The sequence below is a fragment of the Raphanus sativus genome, chromosome 6, assembly GCF_000801105.2.
Source record: "Raphanus sativus cultivar WK10039 chromosome 6, ASM80110v3, whole genome shotgun sequence".
In the NCBI taxonomy this organism is placed as follows: Eukaryota; Viridiplantae; Streptophyta; class Magnoliopsida; order Brassicales; family Brassicaceae; genus Raphanus; species Raphanus sativus.
In genome coordinates, this window is record NC_079516.1 from 7,126,097 (window position 1) to 7,150,865 (window position 24,769).

The following is a 24,769-nucleotide window of genomic DNA, read 5'->3' on the forward strand; positions in this document are numbered from 1 at the left end:
AGTCACAACACATCATATTCATGTACAAGGAATATTTTATTTTCAATTACATGGTTTTATAGCTATTTATTTTATTAGAAACATTATATTAATTATTAGGGTCTATGTAAAAACACATAAAATTTAAGCAACACCAATCAGTCTATTTGCCTTATTTTAATAGTGTTTTATTCTCAATTTTCTAAGATAAAACTATACTAAAATTACATAATTAAGTTACTAAGATTGAAGTACTAGTTATTTACTTATTACAACATGATTGCCTTTGGAGAATAAAAGAGAGCTCCACAGTTGTATTTCATTTAGGTGGTGATCTATTGACTTGAAGGAAGAAAAAAGTCTCGGTTCCCCTTTTACTAGAATGGTTCGAGTGACATTTGTTGGTTTTTTTCAAAAAAAAAAAAGATATTTGTTGGTTTGGATCTCCACTTGATTTTACCATCTAAGATTATATATTGAGACCAAAAAAACATTTTTCAAATATATAATTCTCATAGGTGAAAGACCTGTCCAAACTCTTTTCATTTATCTTTCAAGTTTTACGTATCATCAGTTTTTGATGGTGTTTGGTTAGCGGCATTATTCAAAAGATAGTTTTACAAATGTACTACCGTGGATAAAACAATATGATATATTTAAATCTATGTAAATATATGATCAATGAAATTTACAACACCAAGCCATGAAACTTGAATTCATGACCATTACAACTTTACTGCTTAGCTATAATATTTGCTATAGATCACTTATCTTGATGTATACATACTACTTTCTTCTGAGTAAATTATAGTAACACCCATTAGCATTGTATACAACATTGTTCTCTATACATTGACTACTGCACTACAGAAACTAGTATTACTACTTAGGGAGAAAAAGCGACCGGGCCACAATGAAATAAACTAAACTTCTTAGTTGTGCTGATATTGATCATCTCTCCGTTAGTTATAATTACATACCAGCTTGTGTCATACGACATGCTAATCAATTCCTTTTTCGCAGTCCAAATATACTCGTACGTAGCAGTAACCGTTCCGTTGATATACGCTATTAATTAAATCTGTAGTTTTATATTTTCAGAAATACATACAATTGAAATTGGTTTGATTTCTTACATTACAAGGAGGGAGCTAGACTAATGTAGAGAAAAACGTCAGAATGACGTAAGCATGTGGTGTAATAAAAAGACAAAATATAAAGAAAAGAAGATGAACACATGAAAATTGTACAATGAACATTTGAGAAAGCAAAGAGAAGGTGAGAGAAAGAGACTGTCGCGGAGACAAACCCACACGGCCTCTCTCATGGCCTTCCATCATCCCATCATCGACTCCTTCTATTTCATATCTTCTCCTCTCTATTTTCGCATGGCGCTTCAGTGTTACTGATATTTAGAAGTTTAGACGAGTTCATCATGAACTAGGTATTCCGGAGGTGACATTAGAAGATCCTAACATCTAAAGAAATGAGGTGAATCTTTTTTATGTAATTATCATTGATCATTGAGAACAGTAGGTGATACTCAAAGATTTAGAATTCAATCTAGCGGAATATACCGAAAGTATGGGTTGCATGAAACTAGATATGAAATTTTTGCCTTGGATAATTTTGTTCAAGTGGTCTTGTAATAAAAGATTTATCCATATTGTAGGATTGTTTTAATAAAATTTAATTTTTAAAAACCCAGTTGAATTTTATTAGTCTTCCATGGAAATGAAATCAGGTCTCGACAAATTCAATTACTATAATTAGAGTAAGAAACACTTGACGTACTCAATGATGACAAGAGTAACGTGTAACATACACAACTATTATGCAGTAATTGTATCTATTTAAAAACAATCTTACTACTAAATCATGCATATATATATATATATATATTAGGTGTTTTGTCTGCGTATATGGACATAATAATTTTAAATAAATATTAATACATATATTATTGAAAAAAAAATATCATGATAAGTTATTTTTAACAACTATCTCTTTTTTTGTTAAAAGGTTTTCACTAATAAGAAATCAAGCAAGCACCATTGTTTAGACATCAGAAATACAGGAAAGGATCAGTAAACTGATAAACAAGCCACATATAAACTATCTTTATTAATTATACAATGTAAAAATTAAATAAGAAGTACAAACTATAATAAGAGATACATTGAGTTACATAAATAATATACAAGAATAACTCGTAGAAAGTAACATTTGAAGATGTTTTTGTGCAGGAAGCTTCTTTTGATATCCAAGCTTCATACAAAGTATCAAGTTTGTCGATTGTTTTCTGCACATTCACGTTCGATCTTGTATGATTTATATATTTGGCTATCATTCATAAGATGGATCCCAAACCTTATATCGTAACAAAAACATTGTAAACACCATTTTTTTGTTGTATAACATTGATCAACTCAAATTTTAGATCTAACCATATTTTTTTGATAAAGAATCCAATATACTAATTTTTTCAAACAAAATATAAAATGAAATTGTCAATTTTCAACAATTATACTATCGCCATACAACAAAAGAAGTATATTTTCAGCCTGAAACCATCGTTTTATGCTCATATTCATTTGCGGTTGCATCACCATAACCAATCTACAATTTTGATTTTGAAAAACCCAATATATACTGATTTTTCCAACAGAAACCAAACCTGGGATTTTCCATCATCTACAATCTCCCCGACTGTAACAGACCATGGTGGCTCCTCTTGCACTGATTCATTACTCCATGAATATAATATGCCCAAATCCCAAATTCATTGATCATAACACTATATAATTCTTTGGGATTGAAATTGGACATCGTAAAGGATCGAAGTGCCCTTCACGGAGATTACGGGTTCAACTTGAGTGAAATCAAAACATTGAAATACTCCTAAAAAGAACCATAGATGAAACATCTCCATAAATAGAGAAAATTGTACAGATAGATTTGCCACTATAATGATAATTTTCAGTGAGAAGTTGATCGCAACTACCTCTTTCATCAAAAGGAATAGTTGAGAGTGGAATAGAGACCTTTTCACCATCACAAATGAAATGGAAATACATAGCCACTGGTGTTGCCCCAAATGAAATTAAAGTACATAGCCGCCGGCAACCCAATTTCTATTGTCTTTTTGATCGTAAAGTATAGAGCGGTTTTTTAATTTCCCCCGAGTGAGGTTTCTCTCTCATGATTAGTTATTATTTGTGTTTTCAAAAACTTTAGTCAAATATCAAATTATTTATATATGATAAAGTTATTCATCAAAATTTATATATTTGATATTGGGCTAAATATATTGAAAAAACCTGAAACCCCAAAGGAACCATCTGATATAAATGAGTTCACACTTAAAAGATAAGAATAAAAAAAAGACGAATTATTTCGCTGCACTGGGAGTACACCGAGGCCAGAGGATTTGATCGGCGAATTTTAAGGGTGGAGAGAGTTTCAAGAGAGTATGTGTTCCCATCCTTAATCGGCTCATCGGCCATGATTTTTATTTAAATAAAGCTAACATTATTAGAAAATAAGTATACAGCTCATGCATGTTTTCATAATACTCGATAATTTCATAAAGATATAAATTAATTAGTAAGAGAAAAATAAATGGTTCTATACAGTCCAAAACGAACATCATCTATCATTACTCCATGAGGAAACAATATAATTGATGATTAGATATCGGCCATCATCATCTTCTGGTTTGTAAAATATTTGCGTACACACACGCACTCTTATGCTCTCAAACATTCTTGTCGCCTCGGTTTGACGTTTATCTCAAAACTCTTCTTTTGAAGTCCACCTCTGAGTGATTTAATTGTTTACACGTTCTGTGTTTAGCTTTAGTATTTTTTTCCTTTTGACTTTAGGTGTGATTGGTTGGGTTGTAGGAGGTGGTTTTAGCTTTAAGTTTTACCTACAACCCATGTTCGGAAATTCGCTAGGCGCTACGCGTGCGGTGCACCCGGATCTAGCGAGTTATGAAAAAATCGGAGATTAATCGGGGATTATTCGGAAGATTAATTTTAGGTGTTTTTAGTATATATTTAATTATATGTATAATTTTACCAAGGGTAAACCGTGGTCTAGTGGTTCTATTGTGTCTTGTGCTTTGAGGCATCATGGGTTCGACCCGAGATGAGCTCTCTTTTGCTGTTTTTTCGCTTTTTCATTAATAAAAATAAATTACCAAAAAGTCCTTGTCTTCTTCTTCTCCTCTATCGAATTAAAAACCCTAATTTCTGCATTCTACCTCCGTTCTACCACGATTCTTAATCATTTGCAGTGATTCTTAAAACGATTCTTACTGATTTTCAACGATAGACATGATTCCAAGCATGCAATTTAGAAAAAACGAGTTTTTTTTAAAGATTCCGCGTTTTTGAGCGAATTGGGGCAAATCGCCGCGGCTCTTCACTGAGTAGCGTGTAACCGGCGATTAAAGGGGCTCGGCGGCCGCGTTTTTGAACATGGCCTACAACCTTTAAAATCACTAATCATGTTTTATATTGGTTTTTAAAGCTACATCAAAAATGTAGAGAAAATGACTATAACTATCTTATTTTTTAAAACTCCATTTTTTTTTTGCTGTAGGAAATATATTGCTGTATCAATAAATTTTAAATCTACATCACTTAAAGCTAAATCAAAAAATTCTACAGCCTAAATCCTACAGTAAGTTCTCTACATTTACAACCAAACCAATCACCCCCTTTGATTTCGACTTTAGTTGTAGGTATATATTTGGCAGGAGTGTTTCTAATTTCTATATAAGTATTATAGAAATTATAAATCAAATGCATAGTGCTCTTGGATGTTACCGAACAAAATACTAATAATATGATGCATGGTGCAAGTGACTTGTCTTAAATATCTACAACTATTTTTACATATACATAGAGTTAACTGCATTATATATATGAGCGTATAGATCAAAAGGTCTTACAATAGTTATTAAATGTTTTTTTGTCAAATTGAAATGAGACTAATAAAACTGTACAACTTGGAGGTAGAAATTTGATTGACACGAAGAAGCAAAGTCGTACCACCATTCATATTGTCGTCGTCAAAGGTTATATGCTTAGGTTAATCATTAAATCAAAGAAAAACTAACATCTTTGCTTTCACCAATTTCAGTTTCTCCGCTCACCACGAATTCGCAATTGTACATATATACTATTCTATATAGCCACATATATATGCACATACATAACAGCCATTAGCCATACATCGACTTCTTTTCGAACTAGGAGTTATAAAACCAAAAAATCATTAGATAGGTATATAAAATTGTTCAACTAACTACTTTTGCCCAAAAATGTGAAAAGTGATTTTGAATCAATAAATACATTTTTATGATCATTTTCTTATAACATTGTGCTGATAAGATCTTGGCTTTAAAGTTTTGTGTAAGATTACTAAACGTCTACGATATTTATTCTTTAGAACGGATTACAAAGCTTACTGACACTCAAATATAGATATAAAATAATTTATAATTTATTATCGCTGACTTTTAAGTTGCACATAAGAAGCGATTTGAAGATTATAATGTCCATTCATCTTTATACATGAAATTAATCCATAGGAACCCCAGGTCCCCAAAACATGTGGATGTCTTGTATATTCATCGATTAACAAAAACATTTTATACAGGTACTAAATCAAATGTTGACGAGAAATGTAGCCATAGGATGATTGTACTCTTAATTAATCAATTGTAACTTTATGTTAATATCATTATTTTTTGTTTGTCATCAAACTCATCGCTATCAAAAAAATTCGTAGTAAGTGCATGTACGAGGGAGTAGTTCAGTATGCTGATTCTTTTTCTTCAGTATGCTGATTCGTATATAGTATATGTTAAAAATATGTATTTATACAATAATTATATATGTATATACTATACAGTAAATTAGTAATATAAGCCGCCCATAAGCACTAGCTAGACGAAAGAAGAAGAAAACAAAATGAGAGCTGACCGAAATAGAAACAGCTAGGACTTCCACTTGGGCAGATCAAATGGAATTGTTGTCTATCTTAATATGTCTTATAAAGGTCATAATATGACAAAACCCCTTTTGTTATAGTATAATACTATTAATTTCTTAATTCTTCCAACAACCTCAGGATATTAAAGATATTAGTTAATTAATCATAATTTCGCACACCAAATTCATCGATTGCTTCATTATTATTATTGTTTTTTTCAATCATATCTCTGCCGTACTTGCTTATTCTAGTTCTTCCAACGCAAATGTGATGATTAATTGATTATCATGTTATAAATACATTTAATGTATAGGAATTAAATAATATGTAAAAGTTATATTTAGGTCAGCTAGTGTTAGTGACTTAGTGTTCATATATATCTTGATTGATGACTTCTACCTTTGGATAATTCAGTGTCAGTTCTGATATGTTTGTAGAAATTAAAAAGGCGTTTCCTCCTATTTTCTTTCTTTCTTATAACTGTGGTGTGATCTCAATTTTTTTTTTTAAATCCACAGAGATCTATAAAATCTGTATTCTTTTATTATGGCCAAAAAAAATCGAATTCATGACAATACTTACAGTTGTAAACCTTTTTCTACTAGACTAAGACCACTTAATATTTATTTTTACCATGACGATACTCTAGTTTCCTTCCATTTATAAATAACCATTTTTATTCTTTCCTTTTTAAATTTGATATTTCAGAAACAAATTTAATAATCTACAAGAAAACCAACCCCAACTCATTTCTCTATTTTTGTTTATATAAAAATCTATTTTTGTCTTCCATTATTGGAGCCGAAGCTCCCTCGAATAATTACCACTGGGCCAATGCAAGTTGGTTGACATAACATTCACTTATTTGATTTTATTTAGCTAACTGGAGAATTTATCAACTTATTAAAATATAAGAAAATAATTCTTCTTCTTAAAAACATATATCAACATGTTATTTTGGTAACAAAATTAAGGAGAAGTTATATGTTGAAACAAATCAAACAAATTTATAGTGACAAGTATCGTAGCACTCATGTTAGTTTAGCTCAGCTATCGATTCATTAGAAATAGCACTTATGATAATGAAAAGTTTTAGTTGACCTGATAATTAATTGTATTGAGCTTTTGTAAAAAAAAAGAAGTTAGGGTAAAAACGTGTCGTGTCAATGGACTGGAAAATTGGGATGTGATCATCTTTTGCATGTTTGAATTTTATTGTTATTTGTGTGCTTAACCTAAATGATATTGCTGCTTAACAATTTATTTGTTCTAGAAATAGAAAATAATGGCAAAAGGAGTAATATATATATCAAAACATATCTAACCACACATATTGTATATTTACAAATATATCTTTAGAAAAACCAGAAAAAACTATACATTATTCAGATAGATGTTTAATGTAGTTTTTTATTTTTATATTGTGTATTTGCTTATTATTTACCTTTTCTTATATTGTATATTATTTTTTCTAAATTTATTTTTATATCATATGGTAATGTTACGATATATATTTAATGTAATATTTCTATTTCGTATATTGTATATTTACTTATTGTTTATTTCACTATACAATTTTCAGATAGATGTTTAATGTATTTTTCTATTTATTATATTGTATATACTTATTATTTATTTATGATATATGCTTAATGTAATATTTTTATTTCTTATGTTCTATATTACTAATTATTTATTTTGCCATACATTTTTTCAGATAAATGTTTAGTTTAATTTTTCCATTTCTGATATTGTATATTTACTTATTGTTTATTTTTTCTACTTATCTATCAAATGATGGTATTTCTATTTTATTTCTTATATTTTATATTTACTTATAATATTTTTCCTTATATTATATATTTATTTATTTTAATATTACGATAAATATTTAATATAATATTTATATTTTTATATTGTATATCTACTTATTACTTATTTTACTTTACATTTTTAGATAGATGTTTCATTTAGTTTTTTCATTTCTCAATTGTATTTTACTTATTTTTTATTTTATATTGTATATTTTTTACTATAATTGTTTTTGCTTTTATATCAAATGATAATTATGATAGATGTTTAATATAATATTTTTATTTGTAATATATTATATTTCTTATATTATACTTACTTATCATTTTATTTTTTTTATTGTGTATTTTTTTATTAATAATGCTAATGTGGCTATTTCTGGGAATAGGTTTTTTATTGCTTAGAAGAACACTCCATAGAGCCTCAAATAATCTCTTTTATTAGTATATATATTTTTGAAGCATCCATCATACAATATTAATTATTATTTTATTGGATAAGTATTTCATCGTATTAAAAAAAAATTAAAAAGTTATTTTAATATATTCTTGGATGGATTTTTAACTTTATAAAAATATATATCTAATAAGATATTATTTTTTATTATTTATGAAATAGTTGAAAATTTTAAATAAAGATAATCTAACATCTAGGCTAACGTTTGTAGCACTAGATCATTAGTTGATCATATATTTTTTTTAAGTTGCAGAAAGATATTACGTTGTTTTTGATGCTCTTTTTTTTTGCTAAACTGATACATAATAGTCTATATTATTATTATCAGAAGTACGTGGATGATCGCCTATATTTACCTATTTGGACAAATGGTAAGAGCATATGACATACTCCAGTAAATTAAGTTGTTGTAACCGCATGGTAGCAATACCTCATTTTTGCATCATATATATATTAAAGAAGAATATTTAATTGACAAAAAAAACCATTTCTTACTCCAGTAAAGAAAAAGGAATAAAGGACTAATGATAACAATTCGAAGAGAGCAAATAATGGAGAGCCTTTTTGGTTCAGCTTTTTCGATCTGCCATGATTGATTATATTCTTGAGAATTAGCTTACTTATTCTCAATTGAATAATCTTAAAGAGAAAGTAACGCTATTTCTCTAACATTAATTATTGAAGTTTGTGCAAAAGATTATCACATAATGATTAACCTCTAAAATTACAAAAGTGTATATAGTTTGCCTATGCTTAGAGAGAGAGATATTTAGCTTTTTGTATCAAAAGGTTCTATATGTAGCTTTTTTTTTAACATTAAACTTCGAATGTTTGCAACAGGATAAACTATGTTGTCAGTGAGACCAATACAAGCCAAATGATATTGTCGGTACGAAATGAATGGTGCAACTGTTGAGACATTTTTGTTTGTAATCATATGAACTGTTCAAATGAATCAATTTAGTCCAAAAAAAAAGAGAATCATTTCAGTTAAAATATATGAATTGTGCAAATGAATCAACTTTACAATACAAAAATCTTCGATACTAAAAATGTATTTTAATATAATTAGGTTCTGATAGGCAGAGATGAATATAATTTCAATTTTCTTCAAACCCACAAACGTCTTTGTGTAACTAAGAAACAACCATTGTTTAAATTTAATTTCAGCTTCTAGGAATCTGCAAAAAAATAATACAAAATTGGTAGTGTAAAACTTTGTTCAAAACCTCAACATGGAAGTCTCTATGTCAGACGGTGGGTCTTCGCGATGTTTGTAAAGATTAAAGAACACCAACACATTAGATCTTTCTGAATTTTCTCAATACATAATAGACATGGGTCTTTGGGTGTTTGATTTGATTCGTTTCTTTCAGTTTTCAGTATTTTAGATATAAGAAAAAGTATGAACAGTTCGGACATATATGAAATTTATATTGGTCTTGGTTCAGTCATTTCTGGTTTTTGGTTAACAATACTAATCCGTTCAAAAAAGTGGTGAGTTATATCATGATGATGATCAGACTCAGAATCCTGATGGTATATTCAGCTAAAGCCTAGCATATATGAAAACGCAAATGTTCAACAACTACCATATCATTGGGCTGTTTCTCGTCTTCTTTCTAAAGTAAACAAAAGGCGAGACGAAAAACAGAGTCTTGAGACACTCTCCGTTGAGTAAAGTTACACTCTTTTAACACTTCAGTTGTCAATATACAAAACATCGTCTTTAGATAAATTCATTTTCCCATTCTTCCTCCTCCCTCCTCTCCTTTGACCTCCATCAGATTCTCCTCCTCTCTGTTAAAACACACCTAAATGCATAAGAGGAAAGAACTGAAAACAAAAAAGAAGATGAAAGAAAGAAAGAAAGAAGACAAACCTTCCTCAAGACAAAAGAGAGGTATAGATACGCAGCGTCCCATTCATCAGCTGATAACGTGCCTGAAATATAAAACGGTCCCAACCAAATAGTTATTTATGTTTCTATCGCAAATTTGTTTAGGATCAAAAACACTAAGACTTACTCTGGTCTTGGTTACCATCACCCAAAGCACCAAGCCTTCTCATGAGTTCTACAAACTCTGGTTTCTTCATATACTCATGGACAAACTCGTGTGAGTTCTTCACAAACACCAACTCTAGATCATACTGTTGTTCATGGGACAAATGTCAACCTGAATGATACATATATATAAACCCTTGAACATGGAGAGGAGTAAACTACTTTACCTCTTCTGCTAAAGACTTGAAGACGTTAAAAGGCACAATCCATTCAGGGCAATCAACAGCATCCTATCATAAATAACATCACTAAATGTTATTCTAGAACGTTTCAGTTTCTGAGGTAAAGTACTAAGTGAGTTTACTCAAGAAAATTGAAGTACCTCAAGATGAAAGACGTATTCAATACCAAAGGGGTTGCTTGATTTGAACTTCTGAAGCATAAAAGAGAATCATCATTAGAATCAAAAAGATAAATATAAGGAATTTGTACTTAAAGTAACAAAAGAAGTAAACACCTTTTGAGAAAACTCTTCACCAAAACGAATCCAGTATACACTATTACCAATCTCCAAACCTTCAGCTGTGTATGCAATATAGACAAAGAACCATATTAACTGAAGTGTGTATAAGATCAGTGTGAAGCCGTGAAGCTGAACTCAATGTTTATAAGTCAGATATTAAAAGAAAAAAAAAAAGGAACCTTGTCGGAGTTTTTTGATAATAACATTGGCATCAGGCATTGTTCCGATAAAGACGCCTCCAGGACGAAGAAGAGCTGAGACATTAGCCAAAGCTCGTCGTGCACGTGCCTCCGTAGTCCATGAGTAATGCATAGCAAACTACAAATGATTTAAACAATACTTTAGTATCTTTAACCACACCATTCCACCAAAGCGCTACTCGGCATAAAGCAAACTTCAACATATCTCTATCAGTCTGTAATACCTAATTTGGAACAACCTAGTGGTAACCGAACATGCTGTATCTTGAGGGGAAACATTTAAAAAAACCTGGCAACTGCAGATATCAAAAGGAGCATCCTCTTCAAGAATCTTGTCAAGTTGTACCTGAGATTGACAACAAAATGAAACTTTTGAGTTGGCTGTTACATTTTGCATCTGATAGTATCATGACAAGAACTTGTGTGTTTAAAAACTAGTCTAGGAGCTTACTTCAAAACAGTCCCCACATAATAAGCGGGATGGAAAGCTGAACTTCTTACGACGTTGGTGATGGTCTGCGTCACCGTTATAACGCGTTCGACAATCTTCAATCTGTCACACATAAAAGCATTACATTACACCACATATATAGAAGAAGACGCAAGAAAAAAAGATAGGATAACAGAGAAACACATACCGACCCTTCAGCTATATCGATTCCAACATAGTAACCGATCCTTGCCTTATCCCACTTGATCAAATCACCACCCTGGTAGTAGACACAAACGCAAATACATTAGACACACAGTAGTGAGAAACAAGAAACAATTAAGAATGTTTGTAAGACAAAAGAAGGAACCTTCCCACAGGCAAGGTCTAGAACAGCATCGTCAGGACGAGCATAAAGCTGGATCAACACACTTTTAATCTGTTTTTTTTTTGCAAAGAATAAGAAGGAATAATCAATATCTCATTGAAACAACGAGAACAAGTGTAAGAGACAAGTTAAAAAGAGAAGAGCAGACCCAGTTGTTGAGTTTCTTGAGATGAATGATGGGACTAGCTTCTCTCTCTTCCAAAGTTTGGTTTGTTCTTCGACTGTAATGATCAGCTACTTTCCTCGCAAACTTCTTTGTGCTCTCCTCTTCATCATACTCTGTATCACCACCTCCTGAAAATGTCCTCAACCCCCAAAACCATAAAAAAAAAGTATCTCACTTTAAGCTTGATTGATACACCAAAACTATAAAGGACAGTACTTTTTGCCCACCCGGCAAAGAAAGAAACAACTTTCAGAGATATCGATTCGAACCAAGATATGATGAAAGACGTTTCTTTTATATGGAATTGACAAAAAAAAAAAAAGAAGGAAGAGGGACCTTGAGGGTTGGATTTGAATCTGGAGGAAGGAGGAGGAGTAGAGCTGGACGGAGATTGTGCGAATCCTCGTTTCATTACAAAGCAAAGCTAAGCCCGTTCGAATGTCTAATTAGTTGATGGTTTGATGCTTCTCCAATTATATAACCAAACCCGACAAAGAAGACGAGAGAGACAGTGAGAGAGAGAGAGGAGATGGTTCGATTCAATTGACTTTTGTTTCTTCGACAAGCAAAATTGGTTTACAAAGTCTCTTGTTTTTGGTCGGTTGATAAGATCTCAGAAAACTCAATCCTGTTTTCTTGCGGCTGCGTCCTTGTTTCGTTGAGCTCTTCTCTTCAGACTTTTGTGCATCCGATGGATGGCATAACAGAAAAAAATGGTTACGAGAACCAAAAGATTACGATTCCAGTGAGGATCGAACTCACAATCTCTGGTTTCGTAGACCAGCGCCTTATCCATTGGGCCATGGAACCGGATGACTATATTTAGTAAGAATATGATTTAACATTATATATCGATTGACAAAGGACTATGATTTTCTATCCTTTTCTTTTCTTTTCGAGTAACAGATTAATGTATAAGTTTTCCATTTTATGTAATCCTCCATTCATTTTATTTTGATATATACGTATATATATTCTAATGTGTTCATACATATTAATTTATCTTTTATATTATAATACATCACCAATGAAATATATTCAAAGGTTGTCAAATACACATCTGTATATCCTTATAATTGCTCTTGACAAAATAACTTTTTTTTTTTTTGTAACACAAGACAAAAATACTCATTAACTAACTCAAGGGTACTCTGGTCAATCTATTACATAATGCGCATCCTCGCAGTCTTTATCATCAACCGTCGATCCTAATTCTGATCCAACGGTATCTAACATCGATCCGCGCGATAGTTTTCTATTGGACAAAAAATCACTCAACCGTCTTTACTCTTTACGCAGTAGTATATATATATACATCCACGAGACTCCTCGTGTCCACTGTGTAATTTCGTACGCTTCCCCTCTCTACTCATTTTAAAAAAAAAAATTAATTACTTCGATCGTGTCTCTCTAGAAATGGCAGGCCGTGGAAAAACTCTCGGATCCGGAGTTGCCAAGAAGGCCACGTCGAGGAGCAGCAAAGCCGGTCTCCAGTTCCCCGTCGGTCGTATCGCCAGATTCTTGAAGAACGGCAAATACGCCGAGCGTGTCGGTGCCGGAGCTCCGGTCTACTTAGCCGCCGTTCTCGAATACCTCGCCGCAGAGGTAATTAAATTAATAATTACTCAATTTCTTTATATCTTGGTGGGGATCGATTTCGTAAACCCTAATTTCGAAATTGGGATCTGTGTGTAGGTTCTTGAATTGGCGGGAAACGCAGCGAGGGACAACAAGAAGACGAGGATCGTGCCGCGACACATTCAGTTGGCGGTGAGGAACGATGAGGAGCTGAGCAAGTTGCTTGGGGATGTGACGATTGCGAACGGAGGTGTGATGCCCAACATTCATAATCTTCTTCTTCCTAAGAAGGCTGGTGGTGCTTCCAAACCTTCTGGTGATGACGATGAGTAGAATCTCTAGTTATGTTGTTGTTGTTTGAAGATGGTTCAATGTGTAGCGTTTAGATTTAGATTAGGTCTTTGTTTTTTGTTTTCTCCCTCTTTTGTTACATTAGAGACTACGTTGTAGAATCCTTTTCGTTATGAATGAAAATCATGTTTGTTATGTTTTGATTCCTTATTTAAATGTGCCCACATACGAATTTAAACTCTTAACCAATAAACCTAAATTTGGGAGCCTTTAACTTTTGTTTACTTGATCTGACTAGAGATTAAAGTTGCCAGCTTTGTGAAATTCTGATTAAGAAACCACAATTTAATCTCGCTCTGTATCTTATGATCTTGGTTACAACAACGGTTGTAGTGTTTTCACTGGTATTAAGTTCTTTATCTTAAGACTTTGCTTAGTATCTGCTGAGGGTCATATTGCCAAATTTGTGAAATTAAGATCAAGAATCATAGTAACAGCTACAATTTTTCTTGCTCTGTAACTTCTCTTCTTGGTTCCCCCCCCCCCCCCTCCTTTACCTTGAGTTTTTGATCGGTTCTTTTTCCTCTATGTTGATGTGATCTGTGTTCACAACAATAATAGTTTCCTAGGTGATTGAAGGGGTCATCTGTGTCTTGAAACTAGTCTTAGTCGACATATTCTTTCTCTGACAGGGCTTTTTATTGTTGCCATACAACAGCAAAAAGGACAGAACTAACTGGCTTGTCTTAAAGATTGATTGATCGTGAACTTGTACTAAGTTTCTCTGAATTCAACAAAAAAAGGATATAGTTTGGTAATCTGCAAGATCAAATCTGAGTCCTGCTCTGGTTCTAGATGAAAGCATGCATTAAGACACTGAGGCGTGATAGGCTAAATGAGAACTATACAATCACATCTCAGATTGTGCATTTATCATGGAAATAGAAGCCAAGGAGCATTGAGCAACTTATAATAGTATACAATGCTCAAAGGTTCATCATTGTTTCTTGTCACTCTCTCAAGCTCAACGTTCTTGGATGGTTAATTAATCACATTCAATGAGCTAGTTTTCTTTTAACAGAAAACATTGACCCCGTTATAAGCATCTCTCTTAATTCCAGGGAAAGTGAAAACAGAACAAGAACACACTACAAAATTCTCTCACTAATAAAACTACTTCTTCCCAGTGATATTAGAAACCAAATCCTTAAGAAACTTAGCCGATTTGGTGATGGGCGAGTTCATAGCCATCAAGTTATACAGCACAAGCTCAACTTCCTCCATAGACGGCCTAGCTTTGAACTGAGACACCACTTTCAAAGCCCCATCCCCTTCTTCTTCCTCAACGAGAACATTCCATCTCTCCCCACTCACAACACCGTCCCTCACACACTTAAAGATCACTCCTTTCCTCTTGCTCAAGATCCCCCTCACTTCCAAACCCGTGAACGCGTAGATCACGTCGAAGGAACCGACGAAGTCGTCGTCTCCGAAGCTCTTCTCTTCCTCGAACAACCACCTCGGGTTGATCATCACCACAGGCTTCGTGGCGAAACCTTCCGTGGATAGCCTCACGTCTTCGAGCTGCGATCTCTCGGGCGCCATGAAAACCGCCACGTCAGCAGATTTTAGAGCCTTTTTGAGTGGTTCCGAAACGGGAGACATGGCGATGTGGTTGGTCGTGCTGTCGGAACGGAAGGCTTTGACTGCTGGTTCGATGAAAGAAGGGTCTGGCCAGAGGAAGAGGAGCTTGACGACGACGTTGGAGCCTCTTCTCGAGATGGGCATGTCGCTGAAGATGGAAAACGCGAGCTGAGTGAGAGAGGAAGGCGAGCCGTCGTCGTCGTCGAGGATCGGGATCTCGAGGCGGAACCGAGGCTGTTTGAGTTTCTTGAGCTTCGGGGAAGCGAGCTTGGGGTTGTTGAGGGGTTTGACGAGACAAGAAGAGAGACAAGTCTTGGCTTGGAGGATGGCTTCTTCTTTGGAGGTGGGAGGAGAAGAAGGAGAAGGAAGGGAGGAGCAGAGAGGAGCCAAGAAACGAGTTCTGGTGGTGGATTCTTTGCTGAGACGTCGTGAATGGCGTGAGGTTGAATTAGGGAAATGAAGATGTGAGATTCTGGGTTTGGGATGGTTTGATGAAGGAGGTGAGGGGTTTGGAGATTTGAAGGTCTGTGAATGGAACTTGAAGAGAGCAGAAGAAGAAGCCATGGCTGCTGATGAGAGAGGACGAACAAGAAGGAAGGAAGGAAGAGGATAAGGTCGTTCAAATAAGAATTTCGCATGTTATCCTCACACGTGTGGGTTTAGAAAACGTATTCAGTAAATTAATGTTGATATTAATTGATAAAAAACTATAATAAAAAAATATACTAATAATTATGATTCTAAATCAGGTCAGTATATAATATAAATAATTAAATAAATAATCAAATTTAAAGAATTTATGTAAATATGGGTTCAAATAAAATCATAAATTAATATTTTATAAAATTATATCTAAACTATTTACATTGTAAGATATAAAAATACATTAAAATCAGTTAATTTTAAATTTAGAATATTCTAATATTGTGGAAGTAAATGTTTTTTATTTAAATATAAATCAAAATAACTTTTCTTGCTCGACAAAAAGCTACATAAACTCTACATTAATAATTGCATAAACTGATAAAATATTTTAATTTTAACATTATTGATTTATTGTGTATATATTCACAGGAGAAAAACAATCTGAGACATGTTCACTAAAAAAACATATAATGAAAATCTTAAAATTAGGATGTATAAGTATACAAAATTAAGTAGATGAAGCCATGGACTGCTTTTTCTAAGATGAACACAAGTAAATAAAAGAGAGGAAGTGCTCCCTCTTTTGTGAAAATTTAAATAAATTAATTCTTCATCATCTATTTGCTCATATAGAAGACACGGGAAACAATCTTCTCTGTTAAAAAAAGAAGTTCCATATTTTTTTTTTGAAAAAGAAAAAGAAGTTCCATATTTATTTACCATAAAATCATAATAGTTACATTTCATTAATTATATAATATGACATAATAATTAATAAAAATATTAATAATAAATGATTTTTAGCTATAAATTTTAATTTTATTTTTAATTATAACAAAATCTATTGAGAAAATTTTAACAAAATCTTACTCAATTTTTAAAATATTTTTTATCAAATAAATATTATTTAATTTCGTAATTAGTAATAGAATAATAGTTAATATTAATTAATTTTTATTATAAAACAAAATTTCTATGCTATTTTGATAAATTTATAATTATAGTCTGTATTATATTATAATAGAAGTATTATGTAAATTAAATATGACAAGACTGTATTAAATTGGTAAATTAACCTATTAAATTTTCTAAAATATTTTCATTTAAATAAATTATCATTTACCATTAAACGAGTAAAATTTGTTAACTATGTAATATTTTTATACAAAAATAAAGTTCTTAACATATGCTAAAATTTTATTTCTACAGCTATATATTTTTCAAAAATAATATGCTGAAGAAGATTCTTAATTTTATTATTTTAAAATATATATTAATAGTATCAAACTCGAAAATATAATAACAATTAATAAAAATGTAAAATACATAAAACAAATCGCTATATATTACTAAAGTAATAAGAAACCTAAACAATAAAATTTAATAGTTATACAATACATAATACTAAAATATAAATCATATATTCAAAAAAAATGATAATATCAAAGTTTATAAAATGAAAAAACTCTAGTTTGTTTTTTTTTCAAACAAGATGCACATGGACTAATAACTAATCTGTTACTTAGATTTAAACAGAGCTTGGTACATAAGGGCATCTTTATCAGTAGGACCTTTAAAAGTCCTTAGGTAAATTTTTTCTTTTTTTTTTAAATTTTGTTTTTTCAAAAAAATAAATAAATTAAAATAGACCAATTGCACCGCGAACAGGGTTAAGGACAACACTAGGACGTTTCTTATCTAGGGACAAATTGGTTCAGTAATCTAGAAAAGTTGGTGGGTCCCACACCAAAAACACAAGGACCACTTTAAGGACTTGGCGATGTTCATGCTCTAACAGCCCACATGTTTGTAAGGTCGTACGTATTTACTATATACTCTGGGATACATTTTTCTGAAAGGACCACTCTCCCCGCAAATGTGGTATGCATTGTCATATCTATCAAAAACCACAATGACCTTCCTCTCCTCGTCAATAAAAAAATGGCGAGAGTTAATGTGTTGCATCGTTTCAACTTTAAAGAATTTGCTCCAGGACACTTCGTAGGGTTCAATCTTATTTGTAACCCAAATATCATCAACCCCAGAAGCATTATACCATGGGGCAAATAACACTGCAAGCCTCTCCTCTTTAACCGAAGATAGACAAACAGTATGAAAGGAGTGAGAGCATGGAGGTAGAGGCAGATGTGGTCCAAATCTCTCTCTTGTAAAATCAAAACAGTGTAAGAAACCATCTTTTGATTCATAATCTGTAGCATACCAATAAGTGTTTCCCGTCAGAGACACGCCAGGTTCATTATACTTTATTGTATTTCTGTTAAAAGAGGCATCATAAGTCCTCCATGAATCAGACCTCAAATAGTAGATTTCCATCCGGGGGTTATCATTGCTGAACCTCAAGATTTTGTGGCTACCACAAGATCTATCATAGCCGAAAGCAAACTTTTCATTCAAACAGTGTGGTGGGCATTCGATCCATCTTCTTTTCCCCCAATAAGGGTTCCAAACCAAAAGCCTATTTTTGTTGTTTCTCCATACACAGAGCAATAAACCTTTGGAGAAAAAGGCTTGAGATATAAAGACTATTTCCTCTGAATGTTCTCGTTCAATACTTATTCCTTTACGGTTTATGGATAAATCAAAGTCTTTGTTGCAAGTTTCATAGAGACTGACGCTAGTCAAATAATCCTTGGAACCCCCCGCAGTGATTATAAGGTACTCCTTTTCTCTTGCTGCAGCTGCTGCTCTGTCAATGTGCTTATTGGCAAATCTCTCATCTTTGGATAAAGCGTTCCAGTTTTTGCAAGTAGACCGCACTTTTCCGATAGATTTCACCGGAACCCTGCAGAGTATCTCCTCCACCAAATCTTGTGGAAGATCGTTAATTGTCATCTTCATGTTTTCTTTCAACTTTCAAACCTTTGTGGAAACGAATAAGTCCAATCCACCTATAAAAGACGCAGTTCTTTTTTCCTTTGTGGTTGTGTGTGTTTTCTTCGAGTTGCTGACGATAGTTTGTTATAGAAGTAACAGAAACCCTAAGACTCAGTAAAGTATTGAGATGTTGGGCTAGTCTTGTTTAGGCCCCATTAGACGTATTAGAAGCGACCTTAAATTTTTACTTTTTTTTTTTGAAACACAACTTTAAATTTATACTATTTTCAATTTTTAATCAAGATACATAGACGAGTCATTGCGGAAAAATAAACAACTAAATTTTCCGGTCCGCGCAGATGTAATTTTTTAAAAATATGTTGCTATTTGCTTTCATGTTAATTTGTATAACAAATTAAGTAGAGGAACTAACCAAAGTTGTAGCAAAGAGAAAAAAACACAGGGTAAGGAAATCATGGACTGCTGCTGAGATGGAACACAAGTAAACTGCCCCCACGCCCACAGCCACAGCATGGAGTTGCTTCTCAAAAGGAGAGGAAGAGCGCTCCCTCTTCTGTGATTTTAAATAAATTAATTATTCATCATCTATTGCATATATAGATTCTACCGCATATATATAGCAGATGAGATACATCTTGAAGATTTATTATTGTTTGAAAGAAATCGCTAATCTGTTACGTACCTAGATTTGCACGGAGCTTGGAACATAACATCCCACAAGATCGAAAGCTTCTGAGTATTGTCTGAGATCAACTTTTCTGAAATGGCCACTCTCCCCACTAATGACCCATGCATTGTTATGTCTATCAAAAACCACAACGACCTTCTTCTCCTCGTCAATAAAAAAATGGCCAGACTTAACACAATGATCAATGTGTTGCCTCGCTTCAACTCTGAAGAATTTGCTCCAGGACACCTCGTAGGGTTCGATCTTATTCGTTACCCAAATATCAAGCCCAAGACTAGGATACATTGAGGCAAATAACACTGCAAGCTTCTCCTCTTTAACCGAAGATAGAGAAACAGCATAGTAATTAGAGTAAGAGCACGGAGGTAGGGGCAGATGCGGTCCAAATCTCTCTCTTGTAAAATCAAAACAGCTTAAACCATATCTTGATTCAGAATCTCTAGCATACCAATAAGTATTCCCCTTCAAAGACAAGCCAGGCACAATGTACTCTATTATATTCCTGCGCGAAGGTGCGTCAACAGTCCTCCATGAGTCAAAGCTCAAATCATAGATTTCCACGTGCCTGTTGGGTTTGTCACTGCTAAACCTCAAGATCTTGTGCCTACCACAAGATGTATCATAGCCGAAAGCAAACCTTTCATACGAACAATACATAGTTGGGCAATCTATCCATCTTGGTTTTCCCCAATACGGGTTCCAAACCAAGAGCTTGCTTTTGATGTTTCTCCATACACATATCAGTAAACCGCTGGAGACAAGAACTTGACTTCTAACGAGTGTTTCATCTGAAAACTGTAAATGTTCTCGTGGAATACTTATACATGTACGGTTTATGGATACATCGAAGTTTTTGTTGCAAGTTTCATAGAGATTGAACCTAACCAAGTAAACCATGGTATCCCCCGTCGTGATCATCAGAAACTCCTTTTCTCTTGCTGCTGCTGTTGCTGCATTTTCAATGTGCTTATTGGCAAATCTCTCATCTTTAGATATAAGATTCCAGTTTTTGCAAGTAGATCGCACTGCTGGTATAGTTTTCACCGGGACCCTAGAGAGGATCTTCTCCACCAAATCCCTTGGAAGATTGGTCATTCTCATCTTAATTCTGTTTCAAGTTTCAAAGACTCTCTGACTTTTCTTTCTCAAGTGGCTGTCGATAGTTTGTTAAGAAACCCTAAAACTTAAGTATATCAGAATGTTAATGTCTCCGAACTCCAACAAAGATTACTTTTGTTGGGTCAGTATTATTTAGGCCCATTACATGTAACATAGATTTTTATAAGTTTGTTTAACTGAATCTGTAGCTCTCTCTCCGTTTTGTAAAATAGAAGTAAATTAATTTTCGATCACATATTGCAAAGGAGAGATGAGATCTATGTTGCACCGGAACGGATACGGGCACAGATACGGGGACGGGAGCAGGGACGGGAAACGGCTAAACTTAAAATTTATGGATACGGGTACGGCATGGATATGCCTATAAAAATATATATACATATATAATATATATATTCATAAATTTTTAAACCAAATCATAGTCATCATATAAAAATAAAACATCACTATAATATCTTATGTACGTATGATTTGAAAAACCATGAAACAACACACATACGTAATTGACAAACCAAAAAACAGAGTTTGTTATAGTACTTACTGTGTTTCTCTAAGAGATGATGAGAATTGACAATTAAGAAAGAAGATGAAGACAATAAGAGTTTATTTAAGATTAAAATCAAAAAATGGTTTAGAACTTTTTAACCCTAATCGTTTAACTAAATGACGTGTTTCCTTTTTTGTTTTCCAGAAAAATATACTGAGTTTACATAAGAAACGTTTCAAAAACGTTTCCGAAACTTAACTACGCCGTTTCCACAAATCTTTGCCGTCTCCACCGACTCTGAAATGTTTCGGAAACGTTCCCACGCCGTCCCACCACATCTCCGTCCCGGAAACGCCGCTGGTACGTGAGACGGCAGTGAATTGCCGTCCCCGTGCTTCATAGGATGAGATACAACTTCAAATTTATCTATCGGCTAGTATAGTTTTGAAAAACATGTAAAGGGCCTAATCACTAATTCACTTAGATTTGCACAGAGCTCGGAACATAACAGCTCACAAGTTTGCAAGGTCGTGTGTATGGAGATTGTCTGAGATCCACTTTTCTGACACGATCCCAATCTCCCCATCAATGATGGAAGCTGTTTTGTATGCTTTCTCATCAGTCTCGTCTATATCACTAAAAGCCACATCAATCTTCTTCTCCTCGTCAATCAAAGAAGTTGCTACACAACACCACATCATGCTCAATATTATATATTGGTAATCCAAATATCAATCTCAAATGTATGCCACAGGTATAAAAAAGCGCCGCAAGCTTCTCTTCTTTAACCGTAGACAGAGTCATATTACACACAATATAAGAGTTAGGCACATGAAGAGGTAAAGACAGACGCGGTCCAAACAAATTAAAAGCAATTATAATGAGTGTCTTTATATCTCTATCATGTTAGTAAATATTTCTCTTCAGAGGCAAGTTAGGTCTGTGAAACACTTCTATATTCCTCTCAAGATCGAGTGGCATTAGGAGCGCTCTATGAGTTAGAGCTCAAATCGTATATGTCGAAATTACTATTGTAAAACCTCAAGATTTTAGCTTTCCCTTTTTCTGTGTTTGTTTAAGGTTTCGTTTCTTTATGAGAATCGAATGATGATGGAGTCTAATATAAGCAGGTGAAGCAATCTTCACTTCGCAACTCCATTACATGGCTTCAGATGCAAGGCACTTCTGAGTTGGTAATTTCAAGGTTATTTTACATGCTAATGTTAATGAAAAATAAGTGAGAACAGAATAAAACACACGTAAAGTGAATGCTTCAGCAAAACACAACTAAAGTCAGCCCTGGATACCTGCGATGTCATCCTCACACGTGGAATTAGAAAAACATATAAATGAAACAAAAACAGAGTTTTAAGCAAAATTAGTTTGAAGATATTTGAAGAAGCTATGGACTGCTGCTTAGATGGTACAAAAGTAAAGAAAAGAGAGGAAAAGCTCTCTCTTTTAAGATATTTAAATAAATAAATTCTTTATCATATGTTGTGTAGATCGAAGAAATTATATAGAGCTTCGAATTTATTGCTGTTTGAAAGAACATGTAAATGGACTAATCACCAATCTGTTACTTAAATTTGCACAGAGCTTGGAACATAACATCCCACAAGTTGGAAAGCTCCTGATAATGGTCTGAGATTTACTTTTCTGAAATGACCACTCTCCACACTACAGATGTATGATCTGTCAGTTACGCCATATATATCAAAAACCACAGTGATCTTCTTCTCCTCGTCAATAAAAAAGTAGCCAGACCTAAAACCACGATCAATGTCTTGTATCGTTTTTTCAGTTTCAACTTTGAAGAATCTGCTCCACGAAACCACGTAGGGATCTTCAATCTTATTTGTAACCCAAATATCAAACCCAAAAGTACTCCATGGTGAAAATAACACAGCAAGCTTCTCTTCTTTAACCGAAGATAGAAAAACACAATATCTAGAGTAAGAGGACGGAGGCAGAGGTAGACGTGGTCCAAACCTCTCTCTTGTAAAATCAAAACAGTGTAAGAAATAATCTTTGGATTCATTATCGCTAGCACACCAAAAAGTATTTCCCTTCAAAGACAAGCCAGGTTCAGAAGACCCCACATTCTTGTCAAAAGCTACATCAACAGTCCTCCATGAATCAGAGCTCAAATCGTAGATGTCCATCATGTGGTTGTCAGGGTTATCTTTGCTTAACCTCAAAATCTTGTGGCTACCACAAGATTTGTCACACCCAAATGCCAAAATTTCAAACGAACGATATACTGGGCATTCGATCCATCTTATTTTCCCCCAATAAGGGTTCCAAAGCAAAAGCCTACTGATGCTTGTGGTGTTTCTGCATACATATAGCAGTAAACCATTGGAGAGAAAGACTTCAGATATATAGAGTGTTTGATCTGAATGGTCTCGTGCAATACTTATAGCTTTACCGTTTATGGATAAACCAAACTTTTTATTGTGAGTTTCATAGAGCTTGACGCTACTCAAATAATCCATGGAATCCCCAATTATAAGGTACTGCTTTTCTCTTGCTGCTGCTTTGCCAATGTGCTTATTGGCAAATCTCTCATCTTTAGATATAACGTTCCAGTTTTTGCATGTAGATCGCACTGCTCTTATAGATTTCACCGGAACCCTAGCGAGAATCTCCTCCAGCAGATCCCTAGGAAGATTAAATATCATCATAGTCACTGTTTCAAGTTTCAAGCAACGACCAATGAACACAGAGATCAAGTTAGGTCAACCTTCAAACACTCTTTCCTTTTTGGCAACTGATTTCTCGCGAAGATTTATCGTTAGATTATTGAAGATTTAGAAACCCTAAGTTATAAGGATTATGAAGTATATATAGCAAATATTCAACGGTGGAGTGTCTGTTAGGTTACGGGTATTGGGTCATTCTTATTTAGGCCCACTAGATGTATTAGTGATGAAGATCTGATTTTAAGGCCTTTATTTTTATTTTTTGCTACCAATACCAGTACGAATCGATTAAACCGAGTCATAGATATCAAACCAAACGAAGTCAACCAGAACCATCATCCCAAACCAAAAGTGTGAACCATAACAGAACCGGCCTTATGTTTCTTTTATTTATTTAAGCTTTTTGTTTCAGTCAAATAATGAAACTGTGTCTTCTTAACGATATATAAGGAATCAACCTTCTCCATTTTCCTAATTTCACATAATTGCATGGAGATAATGTCTACACCTTCCTTCTTGTATTTTCTCATAAAATATTATTGTTATTTATTAGATTTTAAATTGATTCAAGCCATGACCTAAATCATGCAGTTTAACAACTTACTACAAAAGTTAGGAGATCATAAAAGAACTATAAACAATCGGATCAATCATGATTCGATTGACTTTAGAGGTAGATCAAGAGAACATTTACCCACACATCCACTTCAATTTCCACGGTTTCCTTGTTCGCGACTCGTAAACCAGAGCCGGACTTGGTAATATTCAAAAAAAAAAAAGAAGCAAAGTTT

At 33.4% G+C, this 24,769-nt stretch overlaps 6 protein-coding genes and 1 non-coding gene across 7 annotated transcripts; 1 reads left to right on the plus strand and 6 right to left on the minus strand.

Annotated features, from left to right (window-relative positions):
* Nucleotides 1-9,795: 9,795 nt before the first annotated feature.
* Nucleotides 9,796-12,718, minus strand: LOC108807156 (mRNA cap guanine-N7 methyltransferase 1). Its single transcript, XM_018579413.2, has 13 exons — nucleotides 12,302-12,718; nucleotides 11,948-12,093; nucleotides 11,782-11,850; nucleotides 11,620-11,691; nucleotides 11,433-11,534; nucleotides 11,271-11,327; nucleotides 10,961-11,099; nucleotides 10,776-10,840; nucleotides 10,641-10,691; nucleotides 10,486-10,548; nucleotides 10,281-10,404; nucleotides 10,136-10,197; nucleotides 9,796-10,053 (listed from the first exon to the last, which is right to left on the minus strand). The coding sequence occupies exons 1-13, from the start codon at nucleotides 12,375-12,377 to the stop codon at nucleotides 9,955-9,957; spliced, it is 1,125 nt and encodes a 374-aa protein (XP_018434915.2). The 5' UTR covers nucleotides 12,378-12,718; the 3' UTR covers nucleotides 9,796-9,954.
* TRNAR-ACG (transfer RNA arginine (anticodon ACG)) lies at nucleotides 12,703-12,775 on the minus strand. The gene has a single exon. It is a non-coding gene; the product is annotated as a tRNA-Arg (tRNA).
* Nucleotides 12,776-13,299: 524 nt separating this feature from the next.
* LOC108809412 (probable histone H2A.2) lies at nucleotides 13,300-14,029 on the plus strand. The gene is made up of 2 exons (XM_018581552.2): nucleotides 13,300-13,570; nucleotides 13,661-14,029. Exons 1-2 carry the CDS (start codon nucleotides 13,382-13,384, stop codon nucleotides 13,874-13,876), a joined length of 405 nt encoding a protein of 134 aa, XP_018437054.1. The 5' UTR covers nucleotides 13,300-13,381; the 3' UTR covers nucleotides 13,877-14,029.
* An 850-nt stretch (nucleotides 14,030-14,879) lies between these two features.
* On the minus strand, nucleotides 14,880-16,072 carry LOC130496158 (uncharacterized). The gene has a single exon (XM_056987996.1). The coding sequence runs from the start codon at nucleotides 16,040-16,042 to the stop codon at nucleotides 15,008-15,010; it is 1,035 nt and encodes a 344-aa protein (XP_056843976.1). The 5' UTR covers nucleotides 16,043-16,072; the 3' UTR covers nucleotides 14,880-15,007.
* Nucleotides 16,073-17,914: 1,842 nt separating this feature from the next.
* On the minus strand, nucleotides 17,915-19,076 carry LOC108807724 (putative F-box protein At3g20705). The gene has a single exon (XM_018579971.2). The coding sequence runs from the start codon at nucleotides 18,980-18,982 to the stop codon at nucleotides 17,915-17,917; it is 1,068 nt and encodes a 355-aa protein (XP_018435473.2). The 5' UTR covers nucleotides 18,983-19,076.
* Nucleotides 19,077-19,364: 288 nt separating this feature from the next.
* LOC130496025 (putative F-box protein At3g20705) lies at nucleotides 19,365-20,893 on the minus strand. Its single transcript, XM_056987761.1, has 2 exons — nucleotides 19,662-20,893; nucleotides 19,365-19,532 (listed from the first exon to the last, which is right to left on the minus strand). Exon 1 carries the CDS (start codon nucleotides 20,766-20,768, stop codon nucleotides 19,662-19,664), a length of 1,107 nt encoding a protein of 368 aa, XP_056843741.1. The 5' UTR covers nucleotides 20,769-20,893; the 3' UTR covers nucleotides 19,365-19,532.
* A 1,360-nt stretch (nucleotides 20,894-22,253) lies between these two features.
* LOC108807726 (putative F-box protein At3g20705) lies at nucleotides 22,254-24,085 on the minus strand. Its single transcript, XM_018579973.2, has one exon. The coding sequence runs from the start codon at nucleotides 23,958-23,960 to the stop codon at nucleotides 22,857-22,859; it is 1,104 nt and encodes a 367-aa protein (XP_018435475.1). The 5' UTR covers nucleotides 23,961-24,085; the 3' UTR covers nucleotides 22,254-22,856.
* Nucleotides 24,086-24,769: the final 684 nt, after the last annotated feature.

Excerpts from the sequence above, each read along its gene's own strand:
- LOC108807156 (XM_018579413.2), bottom strand. The coding sequence starts at position 12,377 with ATGAAACGAGGATTCGCACAATCTCCGTCCAGCTCTACTCCTCCTCCT. Across the intron at positions 11,328-11,432 it reads TATGTGGGGACTGTTTTGAA|GTACAACTTGACAAGATTCT; the intron begins GTAAGCTCCTAG and ends TGTCAATCTCAG. Across the intron at positions 10,054-10,135 it reads TCTCTTTTGTCTTGAGGAAG|AGAGGAGGAGAATCTGATGG; the intron begins GTTTGTCTTCTT and ends GTGTTTTAACAG.
- LOC108809412 (XM_018581552.2), top strand. The coding sequence starts at position 13,382 with ATGGCAGGCCGTGGAAAAACTCTCGGATCCGGAGTTGCCAAGAAGGCC. Across the intron at positions 13,571-13,660 it reads TCGAATACCTCGCCGCAGAG|GTTCTTGAATTGGCGGGAAA; the intron begins GTAATTAAATTA and ends ATCTGTGTGTAG.
- LOC130496158 (XM_056987996.1), bottom strand. The coding sequence starts at position 16,042 with ATGGCTTCTTCTTCTGCTCTCTTCAAGTTCCATTCACAGACCTTCAAA.
- LOC108807724 (XM_018579971.2), bottom strand. The coding sequence starts at position 18,982 with ATGAAGATGACAATTAACGATCTTCCACAAGATTTGGTGGAGGAGATA.
- LOC130496025 (XM_056987761.1), bottom strand. The coding sequence starts at position 20,768 with ATGAGAATGACCAATCTTCCAAGGGATTTGGTGGAGAAGATCCTCTCT.
- LOC108807726 (XM_018579973.2), bottom strand. The coding sequence starts at position 23,960 with ATGATGATATTTAATCTTCCTAGGGATCTGCTGGAGGAGATTCTCGCT.